This window comes from Fundulus heteroclitus, unplaced genomic scaffold (assembly GCF_011125445.2).
Source record: "Fundulus heteroclitus isolate FHET01 unplaced genomic scaffold, MU-UCD_Fhet_4.1 scaffold_38, whole genome shotgun sequence".
NCBI classification, from domain to species: Eukaryota; Metazoa; Chordata; class Actinopteri; order Cyprinodontiformes; family Fundulidae; genus Fundulus; species Fundulus heteroclitus.
This window is the reverse complement of record NW_023396792.1, coordinates 1,417,712-1,436,354: the sequence shown is the minus strand read 5'-3', so window position 1 is coordinate 1,436,354 and position 18,643 is coordinate 1,417,712. Positions and strand designations below refer to the sequence as shown.

Here is an 18,643-nt window from a genome sequence, read left to right as displayed (position 1 = left end):
CTTGCTATGTACATTGCTGTGGAGGAACTTTGGTCCATTTTTCATAGCAGAGCTGTGCTAATTCAGCCACATTGGAAGGTTTCTGAGTATAAATTACATGTTTGAGGGCAGACATGGACTAGGCTACCCAAAAGAACTTAACATTTTCAAGCAATTTGGAGGTGTTTTATGTGTGAGTGTATGTGTATTACATCTTTGTCCTGCTTGTTTAATCCAACTGCATCTGAGATTAAGGTCACAAATTGATAGGACAATCTTCAAGATTTCCAGCTAGAGAGCAAAAATAATGGCTACATCGATCGTGGAGTCCTCCTGGTCCAACCAGAGCCCATCATACTACCACAACCACATTTGTGTTGGTATTATGTTTAGCCTAAAACTGTTAGTTTTATGCTACATGTAATGGGATATGCATCTTCAAAAAAGCTCAACAATTTTAGTTGTGGCAGTACACAAAATATTTTAACACAGGTCTTGGGGATCATTAAGATTTTTTTTTATTTTTGCTTTTGAAAAAAATGAGACCAGCCTTTATGTTCTCTTTGTTGTTCTAGCCACCAACTCTACCATCAATGCTTTTTTTGTCCAGTCTATTTCTCACCAATAAAATCATACTGCATATATTGTTCTTGGCTCTCCTCCTGAATGATTGTCAGCACATTCTTAGAGTAAGGGTTATAGTTAGATAGGCTTTGGTAGGTTGCCCACTTCTGAGAAGATTCACCACTCTTTCATTATTATTTATTTTTTTCCATTTGTGGATAATGGCTCTCACTGTGTTTTAGTGGAGCCCCAAAACCTTACAATTTGCTTCTTAACCCTTTTGGTAACATGTCAGTATTTTTAATTCTTGTTTTGTTTGCTGAATTTCTTAAATTGTAATTCTTTTTCAGCCTACTTCATGTCAGAGATTTTACTTTTCAAGCAATTTCTTGATTATACAGACCTGGCAGTAATCAGAACAGGGCATGGCTTGTGAAATTTGACAAAATAAAAAACTAAATTAACTGTTAGGTTAAGTAATGGTTAGGTTAATTCCAACAGCTATTTTACCGCTTAATCAAATTAAATAATCTGAAAACTTTTTTTATAGTCTGATAGTGTCCCTCTATAGGCCTTAGAATAAATGGCTTGTAAAACAAGCACTAATTCTTCTCTCCAATCTTCTAAACTGGGGTTTTGTAAGTTAAAAAGTGACTAAATTATTTGCAGAAAAAATACCAACTTCATTGGGCAATATTTTTATTTGTGCATTTTGCTGTAGCAGTGAGTGAAGACAGAGCTTCGACTATGCTGCAACGAATCAGCTTGGGCGGTCAGAATAAATTTCACAACCTTTTGTCAGTAACACAGTAGATAAATGTAACACTGATCTGTAAATAAGGCACTAAAAAAAGACGAGGCTGTTCATAAAATTAGCAGGTAATGAATCACAGGAATTCTCGTTTTGTGATGCACAATCCATCACTGGCTTCATCTAATTGAAAACCTCTCATCCCAGGCTATGCTTCTCTATAATGTTATGCATCACCATCAGCCTGCTACAGTTATGGCGTACACTCATAATGTGCTGCACCTACACTCACACTTTAAAAAAAATCTCCAGCAACCCAAGCTGTTCTTCACTCAAAATATATCTGCACTCAGCAGCTCGAAAACCACTGACACATTTTTGCTTCAGCCAAAGCGCACACTATTTTAGGGACAAATCATCTCCTCATACAGAGGTACATCCAACTGGACTTTAAAACTCGCCTGGCTACATGCACCACCTGCATTTCAATACATTCTTATCTGATACATTCATACCTGTAGTAAACAAAGTAATAAATAAAATCTAGTTCACCGATTTTCCTCACCATTTTAGGAATGCAAGTTGCGGTTTCTGTCAAACAGCCAAAAACGCACGGTGACAATAATCCATTAGGAACATGTACAGGTGCGTCCCAAAATGTAGAATGCATTTCAAAAGGGATTTCAGTAACCTAGCTCAGAGTAAAATATGTATTGATTAGTCCCAGATTGATTTGTTAATTTTCTTTTTTGGGGAAGGGGAGATTTTTCTGTACATTTTAGTCAAGGTTTATAGATAATGTGAACACAAAACCTTTTCTTTTCAAAATTAAAACATTTCATATGACCATTACAAATATAGGTTTAAATACATGATATGCTATAGTCTTTTTTTGCTTAGAAAATCATGAGGAAGACTGCTGGCTTGATAATTGTACAGCAGAAAGTTGTTGATGCTAGAAAATGTTATTGCCAATTACGCTGATTTAGCAGAGTGCTGTGTCTAAGCATATAGGTGAAAATATTAGTCCTAAGCGTGAGTCAGAGCTTTAAGAGACTCCACACAGACGGATTCAGGACATGGACTACCACTGCTGCATCAGTGGTGTTTAGCCGCTCCTGAACCAGAGATGACCTTCAGGTGTATCTTACCTGAACAAAGGAAAACAAGGACTTGACTCTTGTCCAGTAGTCCAAAGTCCTCTTTTCAGATCAGAGTAACTTTTGGATTTAATTTGAAAATCAAGGTTCCAAAGTCTGGAGGAAAGCAAGCTCATTTTATTCATAAAGCACTTTAAAACCGCAAGCACGGACCAAACTACTGATCATAATAGTATAAAAATAATAATAATGAATAGAACACAATACTTAGTAATAGAAGAAGAGTGGAGAGACACAGAATCATCATCGCTTTAGTCCCAGCAATAAGTTTCCAGTCAGTGATGATTTAAGGAGTCATATCATCTGTTGTGTTTCCACTGTGTTCGGTCCAGTAAATAATCAACAGAACACAGGGCACATTGTAAAGCTGCCAGTGAAGCGATCCACTGGAAAACTTCAGAGCATGCCATGCTTCCCTCTACCGAGAAGCTTTCCAGAGATCCTAACTTAATTTCCCCATTGGACTCCGTACTGTCAGAAGTACCAATATGTGGTTTAATTACCATAGTATCAGTTTTTGATAGTCCAGCAGCCTCCACTGACCCATACGCCTTTAAGAATGTACGGGTATTATTATTAAGAGGAGGATGACAGATATCAGACTCAGCAAAACCTTCCTTAACACCTCCTCAGCAGAGCCACAGCCCAACGGCATAGGTGCAGTAGTTGATCCAAGAGGAGGCCCAGCCAAGCATAGAGTGCCTACACTGTACAGCAAATGGAAATACTTCTCAGTAGGCTACAATTCGCTGTTATTGAGCTTATGTCATTTTCAAACTGTCAGAGAACTCAAATTTCTGGGTTTCATAAAATGAAAGCACTTTTAAAGAAATAATTTTTTTCAATGATATTCTAATTTATTGAGATGCACCTGTAAAATAAAAGAGTTATGACAGAAACTTGTGGTTTTCTCCCATAGTTTGTAGTTTATTCCATTACAGGCAGGGCAGTGAGGGAAAGGGATTAAATACATTCTCATCGTGGGGCAGGAGAGGAAGGGATGCAAACCAGGTAAACATGGACAAGACACAGCTGAATTATTTCTTTTTCAATATAGAGGAATTTGTAAATCTGCCCAATAGCTTGAATAAATAGCTTCTTTTTCTTCTACATGTCAGGTACTGATCTTTTCAGGTAGTCTTATCGTTATATAGTTGTTCTCTACACGACTCTATTGGAATTCATCTTACAGACATCTGCATAAATAAGTACACGTAAAGGACAGTGCTGTACACATCACAATGGGAGGGGGGAAATGAAACTTTCTATTGCCAGAGTTTAGTGTATGAACGACTGCAAGCAAAGCTACTGCAAATAGGAACCGTCTAGTCCAATGTTAGTGTGTCTACTAGTCTGTAACCACAGCAGATCTTATTCCCAGTACAGAAGCTGTGCAAATAGTTAGCGAAAACTCGGACTTGGTAGTGGCATAGCACCAAATGTCCCTCTGCAGCAGGCTTCGTCACTTGAGGAATTCATGAAGACAAAAAGAAAGAAAAAACAAAAAAAAAAACATCAGCATGCCATGGCAGAATGTTACACACCTCTCAGACAAACAGGGAGGAGGGGAAAAGGCTTAATTATAGATAACTTCTTGCATTTGGGATGAGTTTCCCCACACTGTCCTAAAAACTGAGATAAGAAAACACAGACATCAAACCAATCAGCAGCAGGATAATAAAACCATCAAATATAGCGTTAAAAGTGAAAACGTTTACTGTACTAAAGGATGCAGAACATGAGCAACTTGCCACAGCCGAAGTGATATGGACCACTGAATGGCGTCCAACTCTAAGGACGACGAAACCGCATTAAAGGGAAGTTTTGACCTCCAGAACCGAAAGCACCTCCGGAGTGGGGACACAAAACGACGTCCTGATACCTTAACCTCTCATTGGCTTGCGTCAGCGATGACTGATGCGCTGCGATTATTTCTGGACAAGTTCAGAGCATGTTTACTGTGACTTGATGACGAGACTTGTTCCTACACAAGCCATGCTACGTTGAGATGCATAAAGCATGCAAAAGAGTGACCTGGGCACATTGCTAAGAGATTTCTAGAGAAAATTATACAGTCATTTTAAAAAGACACTTAGCAAATTTGTTATGCGTTCGAACCCAACGTGCAGAGGTTTTGTTTTTGTTTTTTTATACATGACAGGTATGGCGGCGTTTTGATGTCAGGATGACGTCGTCTCCGTGGTGTTGTCCTGTAACAGTCTAGATGGCAACTGATAGAGTAACTAGAAAGGAAATACTGAACTGAGCCTGTGTTTAAATAAAGTAATATACATTTACATATATAGAAAATTACATCTCATAAATACATTTGGCAAGACAATGTAGTATTTTTTTTTCCTCTTTCTTTTGGCAAAAGGGGGTAAACTGAGCTATATGTGTGCAAGAGTAACAAAAGGTCAATCCAGGTGGCTTAGTGACAAGTTCTCCTTCGGAATAACTTAATAAAAAAAAAAAAAGTTGTCATGCATTATAAAGTGTAACCAAAAGACTCCAAAAACATCCATAGGCATCTGTAATAACTTTGTCACAATCACTTAATGTATAAGACACATGTATTCTCACCAACATGACGCACTCTCTTTCTCCAAGTCAGTTCTCTGTAGACCTGAGGAACGTTTCTTATTGTTTTCTCACTTCTGTTTATAAACAAATATCCCATCTTCACATTCTGGATTTTAAAAAAATAAAACAACAACAAAAATGATCAAATAAAATCAGAGCTGTACAAGTTTTCAGAACTGCTGAGGATGCAGGAAGAGGTCCGGTACACCAAAACCAGATGATGTGCCTTTGCTAACCGTTTCTACAGCATTAGTTTCTGATCTCCTGCTCAGTTAACGATTTCTCTCGTTGCATTTGCTAAATCGGGAACCGGATGAAATATAGAAACGTCCCCATGCGGGTCAGACAACATTGTTCTGGATCGGCATTGTGAAGCTACAGTTGTGAAGCAGCACAGCCCCCTGGCATGCAGAGAGAGGTATCTTCTATTTATGTATTTTTTTTGTCTTTGCAATACTGTGAACATGTTTTGAGTTGAAACGGTACACCTGAAGGATGGATTTAGTGTGCGTGTTGGTCCGTTAAGTCCTGTCCCTAGACCTCGGACGAGCGACGGCGTTCCACTCCATGCGTGTGTTGTGATATGTTTGAAAGGTTTGAATCACCGGACTGCTCGACACCAGAGCCCTCAGAACCTACTAAACCATGGATGACAACGTATTCTCTTCAGGGCAGTGGCAGGGGCTGGATGTTCGTAGGGAGTGCATGGCTGGCGGGGCACCCTCGCTCGGCGAAAGGTCGTTGAGCTCTTCTGAGGACGAGAGAGGAAAGGATGGGGACAATGATATGCCTGAAGAGGGGTCAGCAGACCCAGCAAAAGTGCGTGGAGGCTTGGGAACAAGGTTCGGCTCCAGTGTTGCTCTGGCCAGCAGTTGTGCATCATCCAGCTGCTGTCCGTCTCCGAGACACTCACCCTGCCCAAAGGAGCCCCTGCCCGACTCCGATTCCCCATCAGACAGGTCCAGGGGCGGTGAGCTGCTGCCGTCCAGTCTGAAGAGAGAGTCTAAGTACTGGGCGAACTCTAGCACAGCCTGACTGGGGTTTCCATTCGTAAGCACAGGTGGAGCAGTACAAGCTGCCATACTGGTTTCCTCACTTAACGGTTTCTCGGTTGTCCCCAGCACCAAGTCCTCTTTTTCGCCATCCGGTAGTCTAGAGCCAACCTGTGGGCTTAGAGGAGTGTTTGGAGTGCTCCCTGGGCTGTAGACACCCGGCATCTGATCGCCATCGTTAGCCATCGTCGGGGCTGCATTAGACTCGTGCTTGAAAGGCAGAACACACTGATTTAAAAGAGCTGGGGAATGGGGTCCGCTGTAGTGAGGTGTGGCAGGAGAAAGCCTCATAGGGTAATCCGGAGTGGACCTGGATTTGTTTGGGGTATAGAAGGGTCCGATTTCACCTAGGTGCTCTGGCGTCGCCTGGCAAAGGCAGTCCGCAGCCAACAATTCGGTTCGAGAGCTGAGAGATGGGTTCTCCTCGGGTATTGGGGCATCCAAAGGGAACGGTAGACTACCCAGCATCGGCGACCCCCTGAAGGCCGCCGAGGAGCGCCGGGAGTCCAGACTGTAGAGGGACTCTGCATCTGAGAGACTCTCCATGACAGCCAGTGGCGCCTTGCGGTCCCTCAGCTCCACCGTGAGGCGCTCACGAGCTCCGCGCAGCACTACAGGAACTGGGGGAGGAGGGCACTCAGAGAAACCATCCAGAGATATCTCAGACTGGGCACACGAACTGGAGGACAGGAAAAGAGCGGGTTGGAGAGGAATGACAAGGAGAGGAGGGGAGTGGGGGATCCAGAACACAGGATAGATAATAAAAGTGGGTCAAAACAACTTTTGGCAGGTTAAAGAGGGGGAAAAAACGGGTAAGTGTTAGTATTGACACTAGATTGCCCAAACTACGTGCCCACGGCAACATATTAGATCAACGGAAGAAAAAAACAGAGACAGCAGACTAAAAGAGCATAGGTGCAGATCATTTTGCTCATGCTTCCTTGTGTCCTCTCACACCTTGTGCCATCTAGAGGATCTCCTTATCAATAAGATAAAGGAATTCAAAGAAAGGATGTTTGCATATCCTTCATCCTATTTCTTTCTGACCTCCTTACTTGGAGTGGCAGAAACAAGGAGAAATATTTGCAAAACGAGAGGCACCCATGGCAGCGAGTGCTTGTAGTGCAAGTATGCTCTTGGATTAACATTGTATGCAAAGGGTAAAATTTGATTTTAGACATTACTGCTACCGGAACTTCACACGGACTTTGGACAAGGACTGAACCAGAGGGGTCGAGGTGGGAATCAAATACTACCATACGTTACAATCGCTCTGTGGATAGACAGCGTGCAGGCGTGCAAGAGAGAGGGGGGAGGTCATAATGTGCAAAGTTAGTACTAGCATGCCTCGCTTACCGTAGCAAAGGTTTTTCTCTATTTTTAAAAACAAAACAAAAAAAACAAACAGACAGTAATATGAGAAAACAGTAAAGTAACAGTTAGTAGCAATACTATGTCTGTCAGCACCACAACGTTAAAATAAAGCTACAGTCCAATGATGAGGTTTAGTTTCACATTGGTCTTCGAGGCTCAAGCACATCCACAGCAGCGCCTGCAGTACTAACCGAACACTGCTGTTCCTGCGGTGGTGGGTCGTTGTGGGCGTCGGCTCCTGAGAAGCTGCATCCATGAACATGCTCTCAGGGTTCAGGTCTACTTCTGTGGGGCTCACCATGATCTTGGCTGCTGACAACAAAGCTGTTTTTCCTTTATTGTAGTTCTCCAGCACCTGTCAACAGCACAAGGCCACAAACACACACACACATCTTTGTTTTAAATACAAAGTGAGGACCTTTCCTTGACTTTCATTGACTTCCATTTATTTTCAATGGCCTATTCCTAACCTAAACCGGAGTATACCTAACCCTAATCTAAACCTCATTGGCACCTTAGCCCTAAACCTAACCCAGAAAAAAAGTGAAGTCCAGAAAAGGTCCTCACTTTACATCAAAGTCCTCATTTTACTAGTAAAATGCGCAAAAATGTTCTCACTCAGTTGCAATCACAAGTACATACACACACACACACACACACATGACTTGAAAAATAAACGCTGATGAGTTCTGACGATCTGCACAGGGGAAGGTGGAAAACTGGCCAAGCGCCAGCGGGTCAATAAAGATGGACATAAAAACGGGTCGTCACCTGAAATGACGAGCAAATTTCTGCCAACAACTGAACCAGGAAGAATTTGACATCGAAACCAAACTACTTCTTTGAATTATTATTATTTTAACATTATAGAAACACGCAGACGTCGATCTCTCTCTCATAGAAATCCTAGAATGCATTATCAAAACATAAACATAAAAATGCTTTCAACATTAATGCTTTCAACAACACCACCTAAGTAACCATTTAAATTGCACACAACCAGACATGTTTGTTTCTTTTTTTTTTCCTCTTTCTTTTTTAAAGTAGGGCTCATTTAGAAGAAAGTGCAATCCGAAAGAAAATTTACAACCTACTCAAGCTGACATTAACCACCCACAGCAGGCGTGATGCTGCAGGAAGGACTATGTGAGAGCCAGATTACCCCTTTGATTGGATAAGAAACTACACTGAAATTTTAAGTGTTTAGAAGATTGAACAAAACCCCCTTTTGGCTAAAAAAAAATAAAAAATAAAAAATAGGAACAGAGCAAACACAACAATTATAAATGTTTAGTAAACTTTAATGAACGAAGACACATGAAAAACAACAACATACACATGGTGGTAGAATGAAATATTACATGGAGTGTGACAGAGATAAAATGCAATGGATAAAGGTTTAGAAAGTTTAAATGCTGTTAAAATAATGTACTTGGTTATGAAGATGGTTGGGAAGGATTACAATGAGATGTCAGCCAGCTGAGAGCAACCAGTGGAAAAACTGCAGCAAATACGTATGACCAACAACATCTATTGCATCACTTGTAACTGGGTGCACAACGACACAAATGATGGCAGAAAATTCACATAAACAGTGACGCTGTACTGCAATCCCGGGAGTTACATATTGGGCTAGTTTCATCTTGTAAAATGACGGTCAGCATTGTAAATACTTTTCCATCTGTCAAATATGTAAGTGTCAACCATCAGTTTATACCAATTAAGATCATTGTTTTTAAAGACAAGCATAAACTTAGTCAGTAAAAAGGAAAATGAGAAGAGCAGTCCCTGTTTTTTCTCACCTTCCTCAGCGAAAGCCCGATAGAAGCTGAACGTGTATTACCAAACACAAAAGGAGCGAACAGCTATCCAGAAAGAAGAGCTGCAGCGAGCTGACAAACCCAACCCGTAGTGACGAGGGGGGGGGGGGGGGGGGGGGGGGGTTAATGAGGAAGAAATGACATCACCATGGAAACTCTGAACACAATCAAAACTTGTGAGGTCGTGGAACAAGTGGCAAACATTTAGCACCGAGGCACTTCACTGAATGTATTGTGCCAGAAAAAAAAGGCTAGAAAAGAATCAAAGGCTAATTTAATAAATAACAGAACGGGAAAGAGAGAACTTATTTTATACAACCTGTTTTTTTTTTTTTTAGAAACACATCACAAACTACACCTTAAATGTCTTGTCTGATCTTGAAGCGTGTTTGACACATTTGTCGCCCGAACGTACACATTTCACTAAAATCCCAACGCTTTCTACTTTTTTTTTTTTTTTAAACTAAAACACAAAGTCTAATAAATCTGCAACGGCTTGATGCATTTAACCCGTGGTTTATGTGGAAAATGCGACCAAGCACATGGACCAGCAGCGGAAGACTTTAACCAGTTAGTCTTTTTTTTTTTTTTTTTAGCTTTTTTACCGCTGAAGTTGCTCTACTGAGAGGTCTTTTGTTGATTTCTAAGGTAGGAGAAGTAGAATCGTCTCTACTCCCCCCTTTTGGTTATTTTTAAGGATGCCTGTCCCTTCTCCTGAATTGGCTTTAAAGGCCGACAACAAAACAGTCTCAGTGCCGTCTGGCCTGTTCTCAGGACAACAAGTAAGCAACAATTAAACTAAGTGCTTAAATTGGCAACTGCACTTACATATAGTATCATAAAATTTAGATGAGGGAATCTGTGAAACCACTTGACATCTGTAAAGTGCAGGCCTCGAGCTTTTGCATGGAGCTTCGCGATGCTACCATCTTGAGCGGAGAACTTTCAGTTTGATTAGAGTCGGACTCAACAGACAGCACTTCGGAAAGAGCGGTAGGCATCGCATCTTCCTTAGGGGGGCAAATGCATGGCACCGACTTGGTTTTTGCCGGCAAGTGCGAATCGTTGTTAGCTGGAAGCGCTCCTGTGTGCGGGTGAGGGGACATGTTTGAAAGCGAAGCGACAGACACCAAGCACGGCTGGGAGGCAGAGGTGCAGCCCGACAGGAGAGGAGGTGGGGGAACAGACTCGGCATCTGGGAAAGAGGGAGAACAGACAGAGAGCGCTTCGGCCTCTGCGCGGGATTCAGCGCCAGACGGGCGTTTGTGGGCCGTGGGGGAAGCGTCAGACGGAGGAGGACCGGGGTTTAGCTCGCTCTGTGGGGTTATAAACAACGTGTTGTCGCAGGCTGGCTGACTGACTTCCAGTTCCTCCAGTTCCCAATGTTCCTGCTCTGCAAGGGGACAAAATGGTTCCAGGACCTGTTGAAACACCAGACGTATCACACCACTAGCTAGGGCACATTGGGACAAATACACACACACCCAGAGAGCTGACCAGCCCAGAGAACTTACAACACACAGACGGGAACAAAAAAAAAAAAAAAAAAAAATGAAGTGCCAACCCCACAGCGGATCCATTCACATGCAGGCCTACACATCTACAGCCTGATATCAAAACAGATGTTCAACGTCCTAGAAGAACCCGAGAGGACCACGGACCAACCGTGACAGAACAGTTCCCATGCTTAGAGACAGGACCGACAAAGAAGAACAAGAAAAAGTGAAGAAAGTTATGGGTTAGGAATGGCTGACATGCACAAATAAACCCGTGAAATGCCTCAGGAGGTTTCTCCAGTACTGAGTGCCATAAAACTTTGCAACTGTGCTTGTTTTAGCAGTAATACATCACACTGCTTATTCAACAGTCCAATAATATACAGTGTATAAACTAAAACGCCGTAAACGCAACATGGGCATGATCTATCATTAGATAGGACAGCAGTAAAGAGGTTTAATTCTACAGGCTTTTCTTCCTATGAGCAATAACACCTGGAAAACCTAAAACACAATTACGTTGGGATGCAAACAGATAAAAATGATCAATCTCGATTGTTTAGTTCAACCTTTGTGCGTCTTTTATGAACGTGCTAAGATATGTCACTGTAATGATGACAATGTGTCGTTTTTAAAAAAGCCCTCGCATCTTATCTTTTTTTTTTTTTTTTTTTTTTAGGTTAGAAGCACTTGATACATGCTCACCATCAACGTCAATTACCCAGAACTGGAAGTCAAGAGCAAGACTGGAAGGACAACCCTCTGTTATTTGAAAACACCCATAAAAAAAGAGAGAGACACACACACACGAGAGCGTGAGGATGAAACAGACCTTGTTGAGGCCGGTCATCACCATATGGGGCATGTGCTCGTTCAGCATGGCGGGCGATATGATGACCTCGTTGAACCCCTTGTTGTCTCCCCAAAGAGCCGAGTAGGTGGGCTCTTCCTGGCCGCAGCTAGAGGGGCAGAAACGCAGGGGAACGTGAACCCATCAATTCACTGGACATGATAAAAGCAGACAAAGTTGATGTGAAATTTAGAAATTTAATAAAAAAATAAATAAAAAAAGTTACACATTGGTGATTGGATTATAAAACAAAACAAAAAAGCATACACCTCTATGGAAGTTTATTGGGTAATTCCCCATTTAAACATTTATGATCTGCCGATTGAAATATCCAGGTGTAAATCGTCACCTTCCTAAAATAATGACCCAAGTCATTTTGTTTGCCAAAAATTATAATTTTTTTGCCAAAATCATCTCCTCAGGAGGCTGGCCACCAATTGTGAAATCATTAAAATCCACCCCTGTTGTATAATGGCCAGTGTCAAGAGTGTTTTCTGAAAAACCTCAACAAAATGGCTTAGGCCATTATTTTAGGAAGGTGACCAAATGAGATATGATCTGAACTTACACGCATGTCCAAAAGCATGCGAGTGAAATAAATGCAACAGCAGTAAATGTTAGGGACGTTTTCTTTTGATAGACTACAATGCAAAACTTCTTCATCCATCATTCCTTTGCATGTCGTCTCCAAGAATCTCTCCTGATGTTTTATGCTGACATAGCAGCTGTCAGAGCTGGAACAGTGATTGCTTTCTCTCTCAGTTTCAATTCACTCTTTGTACATGACGACACTCAGAGGAATTTGTCCCTTAACGGATGAGACGGAGGCCCTAAGGACCGCTACAGCTGATCCAACGGCTGAATCATGGTGAATGTGTCATGCCCCCCCCGTTCGACCCATGCTGGACTTTCTTGATTACGCAGAAACTTTAAGGTTTAGATACTGTTCATGTGTTTTGGACATTATTTGAAAGCATGACACTTTAGTCTTGAATAAATGTAAAACCCGGGCGCCTGTCTTCCTGTTTCAGTCAAAACACACTTGAGGCTTGACAAATGCATCACAAAAGACAGGACGGTAAGCAGCGCCACGGCTAAAGTTGACCGATATCCATCTTCATGATCATAACAAAACGCACCGGAGCTGCAATGACGTAATCACTCTGTTCAACTTTTTAAATGTGTTTTTCTGACCACGACTCTGGCGGATGGTTGTGCACCACATGGATGATCCTGCCAGGAGGGTAGAGAGGCGTGGAGGCTGACGGGGCGATGCTGAGGTCACTGGCGTGTAGCCATAGGCGGTTGCTGGGGGGCGCCGCAGGCTGAGACGGAGGATCGTCATCCTCTACTGGAAGCTCTGATTTGGGGATGCATTTGGTACCTCCCACAATGATCCTCCACTGTTAGGAAGACAGAAATATTGCTCTTGATGTCATTTTCAGTTCATGTGCGTTCTTTTTAAAGCAGCTCATTATGTGATTGCTTAGAAAAATTGTGATTGTGCAGGAATAAGTGCTTTAACTAAGCATCAGATTAACATATAATTTTAGATGAATGTATCTGAGCAACAACAACTCTGAGTTATCTTCTATGGCACCAAAAATTGGAAGTTACCTTTGGCTTGTTACTTTTCTGCAAGACCTCCAGAAGGTGCCGTCTGAAGCCCTCCAGCTGGGACAGGCCGAGCCTATGACAGACAGACAGACAGACAGACAGACAGACAGACAGACAGACAGACAGGCCGCTGTGGTGACACCGCCGCATACGCAAATTAACCACAACATGTCTGATGCAGTAGAACAGATACCTGGGTACGAGGTCTTTTCCTAACACCACAGATGTGACAAACTCCTTGGAGTACTCCATGGCGTCCTCGCTGGGCACACGACAGACAACATGAAAAACGTGAAAAATCTGAACAAACTGCATAAAGAGCGGGAGAGGCCAGAGCCAAAAGATACAAGTCAGACTTTCGCAAACGGTTTCACTTCAGCAGAGGAATCACTGGTATCTTCGCAATACAACCTTTCTCTTTGATTTAGAAAAAGCAAACCAGTCCAATTGACACTGCAGCATTTCTGATGTTCCACCTTAGGAGACACTAACGTTCTGTGAAAAGATATTTGCCATTCATGTACATTTCCTTTTGCCTCTTGGTCACTTTGTAATTCAGCAACATTGACTGGTTTTCGTTTCAAAAGCTTTAATAATTTGGATTTTCTGGTAGAGAGCAGGTTGTATAAACAAAGAAGTCATCCAGGTCCAGAAACAACAAAGCCAAAGCGGGCACAGGCCATCACACTAACACTCCATGTTTGATGGTCGGTATGATCCTTTTCTCAAATGCTCTATTATCAGCAGATGTAATTGATGCAAAACCTTCAAAGAGGAACTTTGTCCCCAAATATTTTCCCAAAAGTCTTAGTGATCATCAAAAATTTATTTGACGATCTCAGACAATCACATCTGTTTTGGGATGAAGTGGCCTCAACCGTTTGTCACAGATGCCAATATTTGCCCGGACCCTTATCTTTATCTTTTAATTATAAGCACTGACTCTAGTCAGTGGCTCTGACTTGGTTCACTGAAGTCCCAAAGCCTTAGGAATGGCATTGTAGCCCATTTACAGACTGATAGATGTTTATTCATACATTGTTTATTTATGAATTCAATTGATTTATTTGTCTTTTAGTCTACTTTATATTATCAGACAGGTTCTATTTAACCAATGTCTTGACTCTACAGGGCCAGCAGTAATCAGGCCTAGTGAAATGGAACCAGGAATTACGCTTCATTGCGATTCATTCATGATTCAAGAAATCAGACAATTATATTTTCACATGAGGCCAGGTTGGCAGCTATTTCCCCCTCAATAAATTGAATCATTTAAAAACCCCGTTCTGCTCTTACTCTCATTTTAATATTAACAAAGATGAACGAAGTGTGATTTGAAATGTTTAAGTGTGTCAAAAAGAAGGGAAAACAAAAGAAATATGTTAAGGGGCAAATACTTTTTCACAGCACGTTATTTGAAGCACAGGCAGGCCAGTCTAGCATCTCATTGTTGTAAATGGTGCACGATGACAGTACCGCCATTATTACATTTAAAGCACTAGAGTGATGCAGGGTTTATAATAATAAGATATATAATTATAATTAAAGTGTTGATGCTACGAAATATAAGTAAATAATAATTAAAATTGCAACTTCAACATGCAAGACAGAACAGTCAGTGAGGGTAATGTACAGCTGGGCTATGCACCTTTCACTGATAAAAGCATGGATACTATTTCTCATTTGTGGCAAGCAAACCCCCAAAATCCATTTTCCCCCAACAGCCAAAGCCGAACGCGACCACATAAAATGTGTCCGCTGTCGATTTCATTACCCCCAGAATGCTGCTGCATTTTACCACACAGCCGACATGTGGCCTCCTCGCCTCTTTGTGCTGTAAGCTCTAAGGAGACATTAATGGATGAGGCGGTAGACTGCATTCTAGGATGCCTTTAAGGGCTGTACTGATCAATGAACATGTGTTGGCTGTTGGTCACAATCCTCTGGTGGTTCCTTCCAGAGCTGCTGTCAAATATCTTTGACAGCAGCTCTGGAAGGAACTTAAAACTAATACAGATGGTTACCTCCACCGCATTATAGAGCTATACGATTAAAAAAAAAGGGCAAAAAATAACCTGAAACCTACAGAGGTTTTACAGCTGCTCACCAGTGTCCAGCCTACTTTTTTACACCAGGCGTGCACACAGCTGCACGGTCGGCTATCGCTGCATCCGCAAAATAAATGACTCATTATACTAATCGTTTTAGATGTGATAATCTAAATGGAAACCTCCAGCAGATACATCAGATAAATGAACAAATGGATGCACTTCTGAGGCGTTCTCAAACACATGACAAAAACAACTAAATGGAGAAACTATCAATTTAAAAATACAACAATTAGATCAAAATTCTGCCCAATTATTTAATTATTTCAGTGGGTTCATTTAAACCGATTCTGAGCTCTTATGAGGAAAACTCAGAGGTTTACAAGAGAGACGTAACAAACAGGAGGCGCTTGTTATACGGCGGCGAACCCTGTGAGCGAAATCTTAATTAAAAAAAAAAAGAGAGAAAAAAGGCCGTGTTAAATTTTAAAGACACAACAATTCTGTCTCATTTTAGCATTTAATAACTTCTTTCATTATTCCAACAGAACTGGACTCACTACTATAAACGGAAACAGCCTGACTTACCTTAGAAGGCCACCAGGGGGAGAATAAGAGTAGCAGTGGAGTGTGGGGTACTGAGGTCTGAGCAGGAAGGAGAGAATAGCAGCAGTGCCTGCACCAAGAGAGTGGCCGACTATCACCAGCCCATAATGCATGGTGCCCTTGTTCTGCGGGGAGACAGCGTCATTACACTCACTACGGCACAAACAACGAGCTGCCTCTTTAGCCGGTGGCAAAAAACGCGCTCTTTGCACAGTTAATGTCTGCACACAATGTAAACCGGTTCCTTGCTGAGCGAGTCATATGTTACACTGCAAACTGAGTCACGTACTAAGTCTCTTCCAAAGGCTTGCGACAGGATCATTTCCTGCTCCAGTTTCTTCTTAATGTATTCTGCTGAGTAAACCATTCCCTGGAGAGAAACAGAAAAGACGTTCAGTAGAGAGAGAGGGCAGTAGAAAGGTAGAGAAAAACCAAGAGGAAATCATTCATCTCTTTCCACAATATCCAAAGCAATTAGGCTGCAGGTAAACGTTGGAAAAATAAGCCGCCCAGAAAGCGGAGGATTAAAAGTAAAGCGGGAAGGGCGTTCGAGGAGTTCGGCGTCTCACCTTGTGGCCAAGCCAGGTGCCGTGCTGCCCCTCCACGGGCAAACGCTCAGAGTCCCCCGTCAGATCCGTCAAGGCGTCCTGATGCACACGAGGCAAATAAAAAATAAAAAAAAGTAAACAAAAGAATGCAACATGCAGAAAGGAACAGAGATCTAATTAAAAAAAATCATTACTTAAATGAACAGAAGGTATGAAAAAAATAGAAATATACATTTCATGTAGTTCATCAGCAGGTTGTTCTGTAACAACTCTTTAAACGTAGCAGAAGGTAAAAGAAACGAAAGAACGACGTTGGCTGAAGCTACTTCATATAGCTTAGGTTATTTAACTGCATGCTCCTGGCACCTCATTATGGTTGGGAAGAAGCATTTTATCTTTGTTACCCAGTAAACCCATGATAAATCTCGTAGTTCTTGTTCAGCCCTGGTTTAAAACATTAGAGAAAACTTCCAACAAGCTTACATAAGAGTGTATAGGACATTTCTCTCTGAAGAGTGGACAGTCACGCTCTCGTTCTTTGCGTGATGGGTGTGGGAGTTAAAGAGCGCTGCACTGAAACAGGAGAACCTAACCCGCTCTTCAAGGTGTTAGGAGTTTGAAGGTGCCGAGGAGGGTGGTTGGCCTCCACCAGCATTTAAAGAAAAATAAAATCTATATTTTTATGGTGATGAATAAAGCAGAGAAATGAAAATTAAAAATCACCTTTGGCGAAAGAGTTCCCCTGATACTGATGACGACCTTCTTCTTTGCGTGGTCCACCGCCACGAAGAACGGCGTCTCGTAAACCTGTCGGGAACAGGAGAACGTAGGTGCGTGTTAGAAAAAGTAGGAGACGACACGGCAAAAAATGACAACATGACCGAGCAGCGGCACACCGCCATGTTCCTCCTGTTTACGTAGCCTTGGGTGTGTGCTGAAAGTGCTGCAAGGGTGTTTTATTTTGGGACTTTATATGACTCCATTAAACGCAAAGTAAAATTGTTGAGTCGATGGAAAACTATGCATAAAAATCTGAAAAGTGTGGCGAGCATGTGTATGTGACCTCCCCGATGTAATGATTTACAGAACCAACTTTTGCTGCAATTACAGCTGCAAGTCTTTCAGGTTGTGTCCTCCAGCTGTGAACATCTTGAGAGTGAAAACTTTGCCCATTTAATCTGTGCAGATGGGATAGAAAATGCCAGAATATCCTTTCAGCTTACTTTCTCTCCTATGAAACCACTGAGAGCTACAGTTGCAATGAACTATTTTTTTTATATATACACATAGGAAACACTCCTGGACTAGCATACTCAGGCCATTGTTCAGTAACTGTGATAAATGATAAATTAATTACCTGTTGTGTTGCTCTCAGAGACATTTGGGTTTTGTTTAAGCCTCCCTTTGAGAAGTTTGAATCTAAAACTAATCGTGGGTCATGGCAAATGGCAGCCAACACTGAGTCAGGCACTGCTGCAGGTTTCCTTCTATTAAAATGGAGTTTTTCTGTCTACTGTCGACAAACTCATGCTCAGTATGAGGGATTGCTGCAAAACTACAGACTCACTAAACAGGGGCATCGCTAGACCGGGGCTTCAGCTCCGGATCTCATTAAAGGAGACGTTAAGAAGTACATGTCTGTTAAACAGATGCATTAAGCTCCCAGACGACACTGGGTTTAATATTTGAACAGAGAGCAGAGAAACTTTCACCTGGCCTAGACTTCAAAGCTCTGGCTATGACAGAAACCAGGAGGAACTCTCTCTGGGAACTTCTAGCTGGATTTGCATCGTGATTTAAAAATATCTGGAGCCTGGTTCAGAGAAAATCGAAGCATTTGTTCCTAAAGTAGCCAAACATTAAAAACGTCCTTTGGAACACCAAAATGCTTTTCACTCCTGCAGCCGGTCTAATTCTACATGTAGACAGAAAATAAAAAGTATTGCACCATAAACCGGTAAAATATGACGCATCTGCTGGTGCCAGTAAGATGTAGTAAGTGCAAAAGAACCCCCCCCCCCCTTCACATTCTTCCTCTTCTCCACCCTAAGTTCCTAGAGCTTTATTGCTCATATTTCCCAACTCAACCTTTTTGCAAACATTTTGCATTCTTACAGTTCGTTCAGATTTTTTTAATAAAAAAAAAAATTGCATTCTTGCAGTATTTTCATTACTTGAAATGGATTACATAGTTT

General features: G+C 41.8%; 1 protein-coding gene across 2 annotated transcripts in view; it reads right to left on the bottom strand.

Moving 5' to 3' along the window:
* Nucleotides 1-3,357: 3,357 nt before the first annotated feature.
* Nucleotides 3,358-18,643, bottom strand: part of dagla (diacylglycerol lipase, alpha) — a 51,038-nt gene continuing 35,752 nt past the window's right edge. Inside the window, exons 11-21 of one of the 2 annotated variants that reach the window (XM_012850702.3) lie at nt 17,172-17,255; nt 16,470-16,547; nt 16,190-16,270; nt 15,883-16,025; nt 13,440-13,508; nt 13,247-13,319; nt 12,824-13,032; nt 11,612-11,738; nt 7,655-7,818; nt 7,446-7,463; nt 3,358-6,768 (exon numbers count right to left, since the gene is read on the bottom strand). In XM_012850702.3, the coding sequence (XP_012706156.2) occupies nt 5,676-6,768; nt 7,446-7,463; nt 7,655-7,818; nt 11,612-11,738; nt 12,824-13,032; nt 13,247-13,319; nt 13,440-13,508; nt 15,883-16,025; nt 16,190-16,270; nt 16,470-16,547; nt 17,172-17,255 (2,139 nt within the window). In that variant the 3' untranslated portion in view covers nt 3,358-5,675. The remainder of the gene's footprint in view (nt 6,769-7,445; nt 7,464-7,654; nt 7,819-11,611; nt 11,739-12,823; nt 13,033-13,246; nt 13,320-13,439; nt 13,509-15,882; nt 16,026-16,189; nt 16,271-16,469; nt 16,548-17,171; nt 17,256-18,643) is intronic. The other variant, XM_012850703.3, reaches the window with a different exon arrangement.